The sequence below is a fragment of the Ambystoma mexicanum genome, chromosome 3p (assembly GCF_040938575.1).
Source record: "Ambystoma mexicanum isolate Mex_15411 chromosome 3p, UKY_AmexF1_1, whole genome shotgun sequence".
Classification (NCBI taxonomy): domain Eukaryota; kingdom Metazoa; phylum Chordata; class Amphibia; order Caudata; family Ambystomatidae; genus Ambystoma; species Ambystoma mexicanum.
This window is the reverse complement of record NC_090925.1, coordinates 1,249,793,521-1,249,810,305: the sequence shown is the minus strand read 5'-3', so window position 1 is coordinate 1,249,810,305 and position 16,785 is coordinate 1,249,793,521. Positions and strand designations below refer to the sequence as shown.

The following is a 16,785-nucleotide window of genomic DNA, read 5'->3' as shown; positions in this document are numbered from 1 at the left end:
TCAATAAAAGAAGATTTAAACCATACATCTTGCATCATGCATGTTGCTAACTCCACTAGGTGGTTCCACAACAGTGACTTGGTAGAACATCTTGCCTTCAGTGATTCCTAGTCATTATACACATTGGCAAGCAAGAAACGAGGCACAGAGATAGTTTGGATTTCAAATGTGGCTACTGGGTTATCCAACTACAGCCAAACATTGTCAAGAATGAGGGGCCAGTTTCCTGTAGATCTTGGACAAACAGTATCATTTGAGCCCTTTTAAACCAGGAGGAGAAAAGGAAGGCTGTCCTAAACGGAAAGTGGGGGGTGGGGGGATCCATTGAAGTCTGTCATCTTGGGCCAACATCATAATCTAAACTCGGAGTTCATGGACAGGAAAAGCAAATCAGTACTGGGACGAGGAAGGATGCATTGCAGTGTTGCCTTGTGCCAGACGATGCAGATTACAAATGAATACCGCGGGCAACCAAACTAAGAATGCAGACATGCGAAACGAACAGCAAATGCAACGTTAATACTGCAGACATAATCTACTACCGCGGTTATGCCAAAAAACATAATGGATGCTAAACTGAGAATGCAGGATAGGAATGCCAACCAAATACTGCAGACCCCAATCCAAAACTGCAAGCATAGAAAACCAACATTGCAGATGCACCAGACCAACACTATTAACACTCAACTAATATTGCAGATATCCCAGACAAATGCAACAGAAAACACATTACTGTACATACTAAACAGTGCAGACACCAAACTAATAATTCACACAAACCAAATCAACACTACAGATCGTGCAAACAGACACTACCGATCGTGCAAACAGACACTACCGATGCCAAACTAATATTTTAGACATACAAAACTAACACTGTACACGTGCCGAATACTTCAGACATACCAAACTATCATCGCTGACAAAACAAACTCACACTACCTACCAGCCTTACACAGTAGAGATTCAGTAGTCAATATAGAATACATTGCTAGCACAAGTCTTGTGTCTTGTTATCAGAAGCTCAAGGCACAGCAACTCTGCAGAGGTTCCTCCCACCAGCAACACTGGAATTGCCAGTGTATAGCAATGGAACTTGGTGGTCAGGTTAATCTGCGGCTGCGCCTATTATAAAATGATCTAAGAGGCTGATTGTTCGCGAGCAAGAGAGGGCTGCCCATGATGGACGAGGCCTACAACCAACGGCCAAATTAATTACAATTGGTATGAAGAGAATTCCCAACCGGTGGCGCTCCTCTCAGTGAATAAAGTAGGATTGTTCGGCTTATCTTTTTTTGTAAGGTTATTTTAGTCACCCATTTTTTAAAAATGTTAAACCCATTGATATTATAGAGATCCACAAAAATAACAGACATGTTTTTGCATTAATCACAACATTAGTGTCCCTTGCGCATTAGTTACTAAAGTGACTTCCTAGAAATGATTTCATAACTCCAACAATAATTGGCAAAGATGGCCCCTTTCACGATTAAACCATTCTCTCAATGTGCGTCCATTGCACAAAAACACAATTCTTAAGAACATCAATGAGCACAACAAATGCTATAATGCATTTGCTATTGTTTGCCTAATGCATTTGCGATTTTTTGACAGTTTAGATAAACATGTACAAAATTGAAAGTACAGAATATAACAAATCAGCAAATCAAAACAGAGCCAAGAACTATGACAGTTGAACAGTGTCAAGAGTCCCTAGGCGCGCAGGAAGCAAGCAGAGCCAGATGATGTACCTGGGTAGCTGCTGAAGGACATTCTTGCGGTGCTGGTCGCGGGGTCGGTGATGTTGAAGTCCCAGTGCTTGTAGACCCTGAGCGTGGATGCATAGGTAAACCAGCTGGAGTGAGCAAACAAAATGTTCTCATACCCAGGCAGAACCTTCAAAAAAGAAGAGAGGGAGATGAGATCCTGCTCGCCGTGGGAAATAACTTGAAATCTGCAGGCCACACAAAGTACATTTTCACTGTCAGCATGCTAACGCAAGCCCGTTGCTAGAAGTCGGACAAGGCTGGAGGAGTTGGTGGGCACTGGTGGAAGGTCTGGATGGAGCGCAATGTAAACCGAGCACTCGGATGGACCCTTGCGCTACATGAAAATCTGCGGTGTGAGCTTGAAAAACTAGAAATTGCATTGATCTCCTGAATGACGCATGATGGGTTTCAGAGATTTCTATTGGGGACTTCATTTGGGAGACAAGATTGCAGTGCACCCTTGGTCAGGGTCTAATGCTTGGCTTTCTATAGGCAAAAGCCATCATCAGTAACAGTGTAATTGAGTGTACACGTGCATTGCCTTCATCAGAGAAAGGGGAGTTCCGTCTATATGATAATGCAATCCCTAAGCTTTCTTCAGCCAATACGATAATGCAATCCCTAAGCTTTCTCCAGGTGCTATGCCTTCATCAGTGAAAGGGGAGTTCAGCCTACATGATAATGCAATCTCTAAGCTTTCTTCAGCCAATACGATAATGCAATCCCTAAGCTTTCTCCAGGTGCTATGCCTTCATCAGTGAAAGGGGAGGTCAGCCTACATGATAATGCAATCCCTAAGCTTTCTTCAGCCAATACGATAATGCAATCCCTAAGCTTTCTCCAGGTGCTATGCCTTCATCAGTGAAAGGGGAGTTCAGCCTACATGATAATGCAATCCCTAAGCTTTCTTCAGCCAATACGATAATGCAATCCCTAAGCTTTCTCCAGGTGCTATGCCTTCATCAGTGAAAGGGGAGTTCAGCCTACATGATAATGCAATCCCTAAGCTTTCTTCAGCCAATACGATAATGCAATCCCTAAGCTTTCTCCAGGTGCTATGCCTTCATCAGTGAAAGGGGAGTTCAGCCTACATGATTATGCAATCCCTAAACTTTCTTCAGCCAACACGATAATGCATTCCCTAAGCTTTCTCCAGGTGCTGTGCCTTCATCGGTGAAAGGGGAGATTAGCCTACATCATTATGCAATCCCTAAGCTTTCTCCAGGTGCTGTGCCTTCATCAGTGAAAAGGGGGGTGGGGAGGCTCGGCCTACATGATAAGGCAAACCCTAAGCTTTCTCCAGATGCTATGCCTCTATCCGCTCCTCCCCCACCTATTCCTCCTTCCGCTCCTCATTGAAAGAACTTCTTCAGTCCCCTCCCTGATACCTTCCCCCTCTCTCCATTCCCTCCTTCCTAATACCCTCTCCCTGCTCTCCTTATCTTTATCTTTTCCCATCTCTCCTGTGATCTCCTCTCTTTTGTTGCTCACTTCACTCATTACTCTCTTCTTCTCTTTCCTTCCCTACCCTCCTCCTCTCCTTTCTTACTTGCAAATTGTTCTAAATGCCAACTTTATGGTTTGATTCATGTATACTATTTTGCTTCTACTGTTCCATGTTTTATGTGTTTCTTGTTGTTAACTGTAAAGTGCCTTGGATTAAAGCGCTATATAAAAACAATAAAATACAAAATAGAAATCAATGAAAGGGGAGTTCAGCCTACATGGTAATGCAATCCCTAAGCTTTCTCCAGGTCCTATGTCTTCACCAGTGAAAGGGGAGCTCAGTCTACATGATAATGCAATCCCTTGATCTTTCTCCAGGTCCTATGCCTTCATCAGTGAAATTGAGTTTTCTGGAGGTGTTGACTGTAGAAGTGCAAATGGAGATCCGTTTTCATATCCACTTCATTCTCGTATCTGTTTGGACGAAACAGTCCTGGCACTACGCAGTCTCTGAATCTCGACGAGGCACTCGGGCCACCGTGGCAGCATTTTAGAAGTCTACCTTTTAGGTGCCTTGCCAGTAGGCTCAGGGTGCAGCCCAGTACTTAATTTGTGGGGGTGTTTGCCAGGGCTCTGCCCTGGCCCTTATTGAGCCCCGGCACTTACTGCCTGAGACTCACTTTAATTATGAAGTGGTGATAGTCAGTGCATCCATCATCCACAATGAACAGGTGTGAGCTGTAGTTTAACCCCAAATATGTTGACACTGTGGGGAGCAGCTATGGGTGGCGGTAGCAGTGGTACCCACCCACAGTGTCACATGAGTGCCAGAAAATATTTGGGCCCTGGCGCTTTTTTTTTTACAAACTAAGCACTGGGTGCCAGAAAGTTGCTCAACTTGACTCTGGCCAGGCTGTGCCTCCATGCTCCTCTCTGGTACCTCAGGAATTCCGCCTCCGACCTCTGCTTCCTTGTCTCCTGACAGACTCCACGTACTCCCTGTTGCGGTGCTTCCTTTAGTACCCTGTGGGAATCTGTGCAACGAGACACCGGCCTAAGGTCCGGAGAATAGCTCCTCAGTGGGATCTCTGACCTAGAGTGCTTGCACACTCTCTTTGGCTACTTTGCATTTCCTTCATGCAGGAGCCTGCCCTCTGTCAGCGCTAGAAATGCCTCCTCACTGCCTTGCATCTGCTGAGCCTCGTTACTAAGGATCTACTTCTGCTCGTCCCCCCCTACTTGCTGCCCATGGATGGTTTTCTCAAAGATATGCTGTGTACAATTGTGTCCTTTCAAAGTAGAATTTGACTTTTAAATGGTAATCAAAACAGTTTAATATTTGCACTTATAGGGTGAGTTGACAAAATACACGTATTAGGGGAAGATTTAATTGCTTAATTTTAATTCATTGTTGTAAGAATGTATACAATAAGGTGGCTAGATGATTTTATAGTTTGTTTACTCGAATTATTAATTATTTTTCACACTATATTGTTTGATAGCAGTGTATGTATGTATATATATATATATATAGCGCCTTCGCCAAAGCACTGTACATAAAACATACAATTATCACCCAACCGAAGTTGGTGCTCATTTATCAATCCTAGGATTATGGCGGTGTCTTCATCTTTTTCCTCTTATGTGGTGCAGCCTGTGTCTGCTTGCTGTCTCCCAGAGGCTGGCCTGCCCCTAGCCACTGTTTTTTTCAGGCCGTTCCCCATTCAACACAAGGGGCACTATCTTGCCAGAGCCACCACTGTGCAGCCTGTGCAGCCTGCAGCCCGAAGATCTTCCTTGTTGAGCCCATCCCCCACGTAGGGCGGCCAACGTCACCACCATGACCCACGGTGTGGCGTTGCCCCTTTAAGGGTCCGCACGCGACGGAGTGACGTCAACTCCGTCGCGTGCCTGTTTAAATAAACGGGGCGGCTCCTGGTGACGTCAGTTCACCGGGGAGCCCACACCGACAACATCCACGTCTCCGTGTCTCTGTTCTACAGGGGGTGGGGGGCTCACGGAGGCGGCCCGCACGAGACCGCCAACAGTGGCGACGAGACCAGGATCGCTTCCATGAAATGCGGGGGAGTTCCGACGCGACGCAGATGATCGATTGTGAGCGCGCGACGAACAACCATGCCATGCAGAACACTTTTTCTGCCTCTTGGCGGCCCTGTATTCTGGGGGGGGGGTGGGTGGTTGCACAAACTACAATGCCAGTGGTGCATTATTTCTTCTGCAACATCGCTTTTGCTGTGGAAACACTGCCTCCATTCACTGCCACGCCTGTGGCACATCAGCCGGCTCGCAGTCTAACCCCCCTTTCTTCTCAGCGCCCATGCAGCGCAAGTGGGAAGGTTGTGCACTCCAGACACAGATCTATCACTCTTCACCTGGGCCCCAAGCATGCATCGTCCTGGGACATTTTTTCACTGCCCTGTACGATGCGTCAGTGCAGGCTTTAGCCTCCTCCCTCTTCACCTCCTCCCTCTTCACCTCGGAGGCTGCTCTGGCAGCACGGCCAGGGAGTGCTAACTTCTGGGCCCACCCCATTTGGCCCGGGAGCAGGCCGTTGTCATGCTTGTCTTCCCGATCTCCGGTGCGTTCTAGGTTGGGTATCATTCATACTTCACGCTCAGGCCCACACTCACAGGGAGCAAAGAACACACTTGACTCGATCCGTTCGTGTCTCGCACCAGAATTACTTCTTCCGCGCCAATCTTTATTATGCCCACATCACGTGACTCGGGTTTCCCCTCACCCACGTGATCGGGCCCTACACGGCTACACCACATTCCTCCCAAACTTAGAATGCTTGATCAACACAACATTTCATAACAAAGTCTCTTACTGGTTCTCATCTACTCCGGCTCTTCGACGGTAGATCCCTTGAAGCAAATATTTGTGTAGTCGGGACGATGGCCGTGGCTTCTCTCGAAGCGGATACCTTGAGTGTGTTCTCTCAGGTGAATCTACCTTGTGGAGGCTTTTGGCCGGAGGTGTGGGGTCTCGTCCTGGGGTAGAAACTGGTTCTGGGTCACTTTGCGGGCGTGCGCCCCCACTTGCTCTCGCTGGTGTCTCAGGATCTACTCAGGATCTCCACTCGCTGTCCTGGTATCCGGTTGCTCCTCCCACAGTGTCTTTGGAACTTTCTGGAAGTGGGACACATTTTGCTTCACTACTTCTGTTCCTCTGGCAGCTGTCACCATGCTGTAGTTGGCGTCTTGACCCATCCAGGGACGTGATTCGTATGTCAGTGTCATTTTCTTCTGGGGCGCTCTGGTCTTCACCAACACGGTATCCCCCGGCTGCAGTTCCCTGTGTTGTGCATGGCGAGCTTGGCTCTCTTTCTCATTCCGCCTGGCTCGCCTCTCTTCCATGAGCGGTATGTCTGGGTCGGGATTCACCCAGCTCGGGTGTAGCAGTAGTTTGGCTTGTATTGGCATTCCGAACATCAACGCTGCTGGGCTTACTGCTGTGGATGTGTGCGGGGTTTGACGGTGTGGTCAGAGGAACCTATATACTGCCGGCAGCCATGGCTGGTTATGGCCTTTTGCGATTCTTATAGTTTTGTTTAGGGACACTGTGAAACGCTCTGCATTGTCGTTTGCTTGCAGCCAGCATGGTATGATCTTCCTATGTTTGACACTCAGGTTGGTGAGAAATTGTTTGAGTTCCTGGCTGGTGAATGCTGGTCAATTCTGGCTCTTTAGTTTCCTGGGCAACCCATATACGGCGAATACTCTCTCGAGGGCAGTGATGACTGACTCTGCGTTCGTGGACTTGCTCCACTTCTGAGTATCTGCTGAATTCGTCAACTAGGACGAGGAGGTACCACTCTCCCGCGATGGTACAAAAGTTCATGCTCACGACTCCCATCTTGTGTGGTTGCTGGGCGCGCTTATGATGGGTTCAGGCACAGGTTTCCATCAGTTCGGTCACACAGTGCTGCATCTGCGGCATCCATATATCCTGGATTTCAAGGACGCTTGTGTCTTCGCCATGCCTTGATGGCCTCCATGTGCTGGTTTTAGGGCCCCATCTTCCAATGTCTCCGGTAGAATGATTGTGTCCCTTCAGCACAATACCTTCTTCCGATATCGTGAGCTTTTGGCGGATGCCAAACAGCATCTGTAGCTTTTCTGTCAGATGCCGTGGTGTGTTGTGCTACTGCAGCCAAGTAGTTCCTCCAGTCGCCTGATTGTATGGTCTGGCTGGTTTGTTGCAAACCGGCGTCTGCTTTTGTTTCGTCCGCTATCTCCAGCAGCGTTAGGGCTTGTGGGCGAGCACAGACGATCACATCGCACACATGCTCCTCCGTCTCGGCCACATGTTCCTCTTCATGTCTGTTGGTGGGTCGCGGGCTGCGAGACAGGTAGTCAGCTGGATTGTCTGCTCCAGCTCTGTATGCGACATCAATGTTAAACGGCTGTAGTTGGAACATCCATATTTCTAGCCATGCTGGGGGATGTTGTGCTGATCACCTGAAGATCGGTATCAGTGGTTTGTGATCGGCAGCCCCATAGGATCGCCAGGGCCTTCTTCTCAATGTGGGCATCGTTTTGTTCTGTCTTTGTTAGTGCGCGACTGGCAAAAGTAATTGGGTATACGCTGCCATTTCTGTTTACTTGAGTTAGCACCGGCCCTAGTCCTACCGGGCTGCCAGGAGTTCTGTGGCCTGGTCGGTGTTGAAGAATGCCATTTTAGTGGTGCTGGATAGCAAGTCTTATGCGTTCAAACGCTTGCTGGTGTTTTGTCCATTCCCATTGCTTTTCCTTTTTCATAAGTTCCCTCAGCGGCGCTGCAAGGGTGGCCAGGTTGGGTATAAACCTTGCACAGTATGTGGCCATACCCATGAAACTCCTCACCTCAGACACTAACGTGGGGGCCTTTGTACCTTTGATGTCACTGACCTTGGCCGAGTCCGGCGACACTCCGTCGGTGTTGAATACTCAGCCGAAGAAGTTCAGCTTGCTTTTGTTAAATTTGCATTTTTCTATGTGTAGGGTGAGGCCTGATTCTTCTAATCACTTGAGGACTGCAGCTAGTCTCTCGTGGTGTTCGCTTTCTGTGGTGCCTTATACTAGGATGTCATCACTAATGCTATGGGTTCCGGCAAGGCTATGGAGTACTCTCCTGATCTCATTCTGAAAAACCTCCGCTGCTGAGGAGATACCAAAAATCAGCCGTTTCTATCTTCGGAGGCCCAGGTGGGATGAGCAAGTTGTTATGTACCTGCACTCTCTGGTGAGGAGGAGTTGGTGATAGCCTGACCTTAGGTCGATCTTGCTGACGACTTTGGATCCTGTTAGGTCTACAGTTTGTCGATGGTGGGGGTGACGTGGCATTCCCGGCTAATGGCTACGTTGGGTAGCCTCATATCAATGCATATTCTTACTGCATAGGGTTGTCGTGGTTTCTGTGCGATGACGATCAGTGACATCCCCTGCTTTTCTAGCTTACCCAGTTCCTTTTCGACCATTTCTCACATATGGAAAGGGACTTGGCGGTGTCGTATGGCCTTGGGTTCTATTGTCGGGTCGATGTGTAGCTTGATTGTTCTCCGGCGGAGGCACCCTATCCTTTGAAATACCATGTGGTGTTTTGCTAGAAGGTAATCTATTTCTGTTGGTTTGACGCTGAACGCAAAGTGTACCAGTTGCAATTTCTCTGCAGTGCGACAGCTTAGTAACGCTTCGAGGTCCGCGTCCACCACATATATCTGGGCTCTGCACGTGGCTCTGTTGCATGCTAGGTCTGATCGGAATGACCCGCTCACTGGTAGGGGCCTTTTGCACCCGTATGCATATAGTCTCACTCGCATGTTCTGGAGTGTCAGCTTTGGGTCTATGTTGTTGTAGGTGTGGATGGGTACGATGTTCACCGCCGCCCATGTGTCGTGACAGGATGGTGCACGATGGCCGTTTGTGTTGCTTCCTTTTCCGACTGGGTTTCGTTCGGTTTGGCATTATGGCAGAGATCATGTGTACTCGATGTTCCTTTCCTCTTGTCTTCTTCTGTCTTTCCTTCCTGTGTCTCTCAGGGGGTGCACTTTCGTCCAAGGACTCTTCCGTTCCGCTGCTGCTGGGCGATCTCTGGGCAGTATCGACTGCTCTGGCCTTACTTCTCCTCTTTTGTTGCCGGTTGGAGGTGTGTTGTCGGCCTTTGTCTTTCGGGGTATTGGGGTTCAGGCATACGGCAGAAAAGTGATTCAGCCGTTTGCACTTCCGACATGTTACTCCTAACGCCGGGCATGGTTCGCCTCTGTGCTAGGGGCCATCAAACCACTTGCAGGTGTAGTTTCGTCCTGGCGGGCGTCCTGGCCTTGTGCTGTTGGGGCACCTTTCCTCTGGTTGACCACAGACTGCTGCTACCTCTTCCTCTTTTTGTGTGTTGTCCAGGGGCAGGCGCTGCATTGCTGCCTCCTTGACTGCTATCTTGTCATCTGTGCGATCTGGGATTCTCCCCATCGCCAGTATGCGGTCCAACGGGATGTTTTTCTCCGACAGTACTGCCCGTCATAGTTTCCAGGACAATAGCCCATTGATGATCTGCAGACGGACTGTCTAGTCCTCGTCTTGGAACTCACAACAAATCACTAGTTCTCTTAGCTGGGCGTGGAAGTCGTCCATAGTTTCCTTCTGTCTCTGGCGGGTCATGCAAAAATTGAATCTTTCATAGTCTGGATTCAGGTCAGGCTTGAACTTGTTAGTCAGCGCTGCTTTTGCTGAGTTATAGTCATCTGCTGTCCCTCTGTTAGGAAGTGTGTTGAACAGACGTAGCACCGATTTTCAGTAGAAGGAGCGTGCGTTTTCTCCTCCCTTCGTTGATGTCTCTGGCTTGTAAGTGGAGCTCAAATTGTTGGAGCCATATCCCCCACCTGAGGGCTTCTCCCCTGGTGTAGGGATCAAATGGCTTCATGAAAGATGTTTGAGTGGTTTCTTGGCTCTCTGGTCGAAAAATGCTGTTTTTTATCACAGCGCTGCCGCTGCTTGCTCTGGATGGGCTGTTGCAGGGGCTGGTCATGTTGGCTCACCTCGCTGTGTTGGCGAGGGCCTGCTGATTGCCTGTTGCATGCCTTTTTGATGCGCGCTTCCTTCCCCTTCTGCTGTGTCAGTGGCAGCACGTGTTCCCACGTGGTCGCTGTGATTGGGGCAGAGTATGTCCTCTGATGCCTTGGCGTACCACTGTGTCTCCCTCGAGGTTGCTGGGGAGCAGTGGTATGGGCAGTCTTTGAGCCTCACTGGGTCCACTCTGGTATGCCTGATGTGGAATGTTGGGCAGGCAGCAGAGCGGCACTTAGTCGTCGTTGGTTGCGTTTTTTACTTTTGACATGTGTGCAGTGTTGGATTCCTCGTTGCCAGTGTGATGCTAGTCTTCTCGACCTCCAGTGCATTCGAGGAGTTCGGGTATCATTCATACGTCACGCTCAGGCCCACACTCACACGGAGCAAAGAACACACTTGATTCGATACGTTCGTGTCTCACGCCGGAATGACTTCTTCTGCACCAATCTTTATTACGCCCACATCACGTGACTCGGGTTGCCCCTCGCCCACGTGATCGGGTCCTACTCGGCTAGACCACAGCCGTCACAGGGCACGGGGGTTTGCCCTTCACCTAGGGCCTCTTCACACAAGGGCCAGGGTTGTTTATGTTGGTCCTGCCCTGCATGGCCCCAGGAGTGTGGCGGTCACCTCACAAGGCCCCCTGGGTGCCACAGCTGCATCATAGACTGTGCCCGCGGCCAGGCCGGTACCCAGCCACACCTGGCATACATGGTCTGGTTTATAAAAGGTTTTTATGCCCAGGGTACCGCTCAAGGCCATGTTCCCCTAGGTAGCATTTATGCTGTGCCATCTTCATTCTCCCTTCCTCCAACCGTTTCTTTAGAACTTGGCCAACATTTTCACCCCTGTCCAACCCCTTGGGAGGTTTTGCCCATTGTTCTTTTTCTTTTTTTCTTCATTTATTTCAGCATCATGGTGAGCTGGATGGTAAAGTCCAGGTATCAAACAGGTAAGTTCTTGTAACATGCACAAACATTAAACAAAATGATTAAATGTTTTTGCTCTCCAACATGGTTTCTGCCTCGCTATTTCCCTCAGCGGACTAGAATGTAGCCCTGTCTAGCTGGCTCCAATTGGGCCAGGGCTTCATCTAGACCATGCAAGAGGATGCAATATGGCTTCCTCTGGTAGAAATTCTTGCATGAAGTAGTTGGTACCTGACAAAGCCAAGAGGAAGCTCTCTAAAGAATGCTTGCCCGATTCCAATAACGATAATGGTAAAACATGCTTTTTAAAAGAATGCTGGTTTGGTAAAGCCGAACGTTTGGGCAAAGTCTCTGAAGAATGCTTGCCTGGCAAAGCAAAGAGGCTGGTAAAAGGCTCTGTTGAATGCTTGCACGCCACTGGTGTGGTGGCTGGAAAGGTTTGAATGAAACAAGAACCCATGTCAAAGCTCTGGGCACATCTCCAGACCATCGCTTTTCAGCATGCCATGCCATGCCATGCCAGAAGGTGGAAGATCATATGCACATCAGGCGTGATACCACCCCAAAGGGGGCATTTTGGGGCAGGCCTGCCCATGTAGGCGCGACCCCCACAATGCAGCAAAAACTCACTGCAGACACCCAAGAAGGCAGAAACCAGGGTCTGGGTTTAATGCGGGCACTCTTCTCAGAGAAGCATTCCCCAGCGTTTCAGGGCTTGACTGTCCTAGTGAGGGGGGTCAGACAGATATGCACATGGGTAGTTCCCTTCCGTGATAGCACAATGAGCTAAAAACGTGATCGCAGACTCTCCTGGGTGGGCGCCACCATCCAAAAGAATAGGCTATTTGACCATCTTTACTCTCAATAGCGAGGCTCTCACAATTGCAAAAAATGTGTAACACTTGGGGTTTCACCCTAAGTCATTAAGGATTATCAAAATGTGCACCCCTTGCTGTCTGCGCCACCCTTATTGAGGACTACCAAGAATGCAGAATCATGTATGCAGGTAGCTGAGAGAGAGACAGGAGTGTCTTTGGGGTGGGACCAGACGGATATGCAAATGCCTATTGTTCTTCCTTTCCCAAACCGAACACTGTCAACTTATTTCTTCCATTGCACTGGCTCCAGGTGCAATGCTGCTTAATCCGCAGGCTTCAACCCGACGTGGGATCAGCCCGCCATAGGTGAATCATCTCATGTTAAATCTTTTAAGAAAAATGTATTGTGAATGTATAATGTTTTGTGTTTGTACATATAATAAAAGCTAAAACAAATATAGCATTGTTGAAAATAAAATCAAATAATCAACAAGAATATCTGCAAGAAGCAAAAAACATTGGGCCTCATTATGAGTCCGGCTGTAACCGAGCCGGAAAAACCGGCAGGTTACCGCCGGACTCGTATTACCATTACGCCTCCGTGATTCCCGGAATGACCGGGGCATTACGACCCCGGTGACCTGGGAATTCCGGAGAAGGAATTGTATATGTCCCCATTCCCATGGAGTCGGGGATGGGGACAATGGAAACACTGGTTTCGTCTATGACGGAGCCTGTGTTTCCATTTCCGCCTGCAGGCGGGTGGTGTTAAACCCGCCAGGTCAGACCTGGCGGGAGTGACACCTCCCGCCTGCAGGACCCTTAATTAGCTGGTCCGGAAAGAACGGTGGTGGCGGTTTTACCACCACCATTCTTTCCGGACCGGCAGGGTCATAATGAGGCCCATTGTATCTGGGTCAGTGTGTTTTTTATTGATTTCTTGAATATGATGGTTTAGATCACCATCATTAGATGTCATGATGATCTGAATAATTGTTCATGCTTTGAAACATGAGGCAGGGGTAGTTTGTGTTTCACACATTGTTCCGTGTGTGTTCAAGGGCAGCACCCGGCTCTCCACCCTCTGCTTGTTTCCTAGCGTTCTGATGCGACGTGAATGTACTTAAAGCGGAATTCAAAACTATGCCAATTCTCTTATCTCCCTAATTTATTGCTTCTCTTCTGCAACTTGTCATGTTGCTATTTGTGCAAAGCTCTGGCTCTCCCTGGAGCCTAGCATGTGCTTTTTAAAACTTCATGAAAAGCTAAATCTTTAGATTTAGTCCAGCAGCGCCCTACAAGCTACAGGCTGGTTTCAATGGGCGTAAAAGCGCAAGCGTTATATCATTTTCTACCGACAATTATTACTGCAGTATTTTTCCCCACTTTTTTATGGATTTCTTTTGCCTTGAAAATGTTGGATGGAATTTGGGGGTGAACCCCACTGCACCCCCTTGTCAGGGACACCATTTCACCAAAATGCCTGGGGTAGCGGAAGTGACATCACATGACCCTTGACCTCTGATGACATCACAGGAAGAGATGTAATGTGACCCCACCCCCAAGTGCCATCACAGGAAGTGATGGCACCCAACCTTTGACCCCTTGACAAAACAGGAAGTGGAATCAAATAGCATTGTTCCTCAATACACTAAGAAAATATGGTTACGATATCACTGTAATATGATATACATTTAATAAAATAATGGCTCACCATATGGAGCGTTAATATCAGTGTGTATAGGCCCATATTACCAAATTAATGTGAATGTAAGCAGACGTCCAACACAATAACTTCGACTATTGTACATCACTCGGGGTAAACTGTAAACAGACAGAATCTCTGATAGGCCTAAACCCCAAAGCACAGACATCCAGTGCTTGCCAAGTGTCTGGCCACAGACTGGAAACAGCAACTGACCAACACAAGTCCAACCAGAAAAACAATGGTCTGAAGGGTTCCCGAGAGCTGTGCCAGTGGTTGGGAATGATTTGAAACCTTCCAGCCATCACCTTTCTGTTTTGCTTATCTGGTAAGTAATACACAATTTTTTTGTTAGATGGGAGATAGAGAGGGGAATGATGTTTTGCAGGTCACAGTAATTGCAGGTTTTTTTATTTTAAAATGTAAACAGCAGCAGCATGACCATGACATCACCCCTAGAAAAGGCCAATATTATTTTCTTTGGTTGTTTATATCTTGCTAAATGCCAGACTCCTCCAGCTTCTAAGCACTGGAACAGGAACGGAATCCACGTTGCAGTGCATCCTCTTGTTCCCAAAGCAAGTGTGTTACCCCTGAGGTATCTTTACAAATATATATTTTGTTTGCTTGAGGAAGCAACAGATGGTTTACCGTCAAAGGCGGAGGGCAACTTCATGTAAATTAATTATCTCACCCTGCGTCTATCTGCAGTGCGTCTGTGATGCAGGTCTGGCAGATCTGGGTGAAGTCACACAGTGCCCAGGCAGGATTCGCAGCAGAAGGCCCTGGGGCACAACCCTCCCACCACATGCCCAGTGGCTCACTGGATGTGCAAATCAGACACGAGCAACACTGCATTCATGCTGTGCTGTCACCTAATACTGCATAAACCTAGCCCCCATAACCTTCCTTTACTGGGCAAGAGCTGCACAGACAGCCCCACCTCTGAACCCAAACGTTCAGGCATTCTTCACTAATGCACTGCAACCCTGTTAGTGATGGCGGCGTCATGGATTTTCCTGCATCCTTGTTATTTCTTCAGCTAACATCTAGATTCCAGGAGAAAAAAGCTGTACGTGTAACTGCATTTATAACTGCCCTTTTCATGTGCAACACAGACATCTGCTCTTGGCACTGCCTCTTTGTCCAGAGGGTAGAAATGACAAGTCTAGGGGTAACAGAGGGGGAGCCAGGGGTAGCAGCTGCTACCCCTGGTGACCCCCAAATGACGCCCCTGCCCCTTGCCCTCATTCCCAATATGTACCCATACCTTATTGTCTACCCCCCACCCCTGCACATTTTCACGGCAGAAATTCAGTTTAAAAAGAATGCAGTAAAAAAATGCAGCGCTTAAAAAAAAGGTCGGTGAAAAGACTGGACACCGCAAGTTCAAAAGGTAACGCCAATGGGGCCAAAGGCACTGGCTCAGAAATGCATGATTGCGGGTGTCAGAATACATTTAGAACGGGTAGTAACCAGGCCCCCCTATTACGGTTTATTTCCATAACTGCTGGACCCCATATGCAGGCAAACTTAAATTTTTTGTGTTGGGATGTGGATGTCATGTCTCGGTGACCCCTGCCCTCCCCGTAAATTACTACAACACAACATTTGGTCAAGTGTTGCCAATAAAAGGCAGTAGGTTTTTATCATATCGTAATCATATAGTACTTTTGGGCACTGGGTCCTGAGGTTACCCCCTCAGGCCCATGCCGCATTCTTTGTCCCACGACTTGTTGTGATCACCGTACAGTGTCCTGGTTTCCCTTCCGTTGTTCTTCTCCCTTTTTCTAGGGTGGGAGGGATTGCGGAAAAGAAAAAGAGAGAGAGACGCTGAGTACACAGCGAACTCTGTATGTTTGGGTCCCCGTGCAGGGTCCACAAACAGCTTGTGTTTCTCTGAGCTGAAAGCAGCTCATTATATAGGACCCAGGGATAGCCCCTGGGCCTTTGTAGTGTATATGTGGGGGCTGTGAATCCAGCCCCCAGGCCGGCATGCAGCTGACAGTCTGAGCCCCAGGGGGGGCTAATCTTTGTTGTTGCCCTGCCTGGCTGACCTTGCTTCCCCTGGGTGCTTAGCACCCATGTGTTATTGTGGAAGGGTGAGGTGTTCTTTCACACCTCACCCTTCCTGCACTTTTGTAGTGCGGAGACTGCGTGTCTCCTTGCGGTTGGGGGAGAGAGGGGAGCTGGGCCTTGGGGGAGGGCTGCTGCTCCTATCCAGGGCCTGCTGCCATGGGGCAGCAGTTACCCGGCCTCGCTTGGGGCTGCCCGGCAGAATTGCCCAGAAGCAGCAGGATGGGTTTGTTGTGGGAAGCAGGGGTGGACTGGGAGAGGCCCTGGAAATAACTTTCACAGTGGCCCCATATTACATATTTTCAGGAAGCCCAGCCCTTTTCCAATGAGAACATGTGGATAATAATAGCACTCATCCTCAGTCCCCGTCAGCCCACGATTTCATTCAAAGCCACTTAGAGGAACTCCTGCAAATCAATTCAAGGAAGTCTTACAAAGCTATCTGTGCATTAGCCAGCTGAGCTATGCTGCCGATAGCTTATTGGCTGCAGGATTGTGTGGACAACGCTTTCCTTGCACCTGGTTCAGAAAGATGGCACTGGTATACATATTTTGCCCTTTGAATACCACTGCATTATAGCATTGCTTCTTGCAGCGCTTAGAAGCGGTAGAAAAACAGCACGTTATGCAGCTCTTCTTGTAGGAAATGTTTTGGTTATTGACAGACATTCACAGAAACAAAATAAAAACATTACGTAACCGTAAACTAGGTTTTTCCACTCACGTATTCTTTAATGCAGTGTTCTGCAGCAAATCATTTTGGCGCCTAAAGGTCCCTGCGCCCTGTTGGCCGTGGCCGACAGGGCGTGCCGAAACAGGACCTGGGGTAAAACAGTCGTGCCAGAACGTCAGGTGGCCAAACGGTCACGCCTAAAATTCCTGCTGCTGTGGAGGGTCGGTGCATCACATGTTTTGGCGCAGGCTGTTTTGGTGCACCACTGTGGCCGCAGAGCCCTTTTTGGCACAGCCACAGTG

General features: G+C 48.6%; 1 protein-coding gene and 1 long non-coding RNA gene across 2 annotated transcripts in view; one reads left to right on the top strand and one right to left on the bottom strand.

Annotated features, from left to right (window-relative positions):
* Nucleotides 1-16,785, bottom strand: part of PLBD1 (phospholipase B domain containing 1) — a 424,699-nt gene that overhangs the window by 223,857 nt on the left and 184,057 nt on the right. Inside the window, exon 6 of the mRNA XM_069652727.1 lies at nucleotides 1,752-1,896. Within this exon, the coding sequence (XP_069508828.1) occupies nucleotides 1,752-1,896 (145 nt within the window). The remainder of the gene's footprint in view (nucleotides 1-1,751; nucleotides 1,897-16,785) is intronic.
* Nucleotides 1-16,785, top strand: part of LOC138581412 (uncharacterized) — a 578,201-nt gene that overhangs the window by 405,419 nt on the left and 155,997 nt on the right. The window lies entirely within an intron of this gene.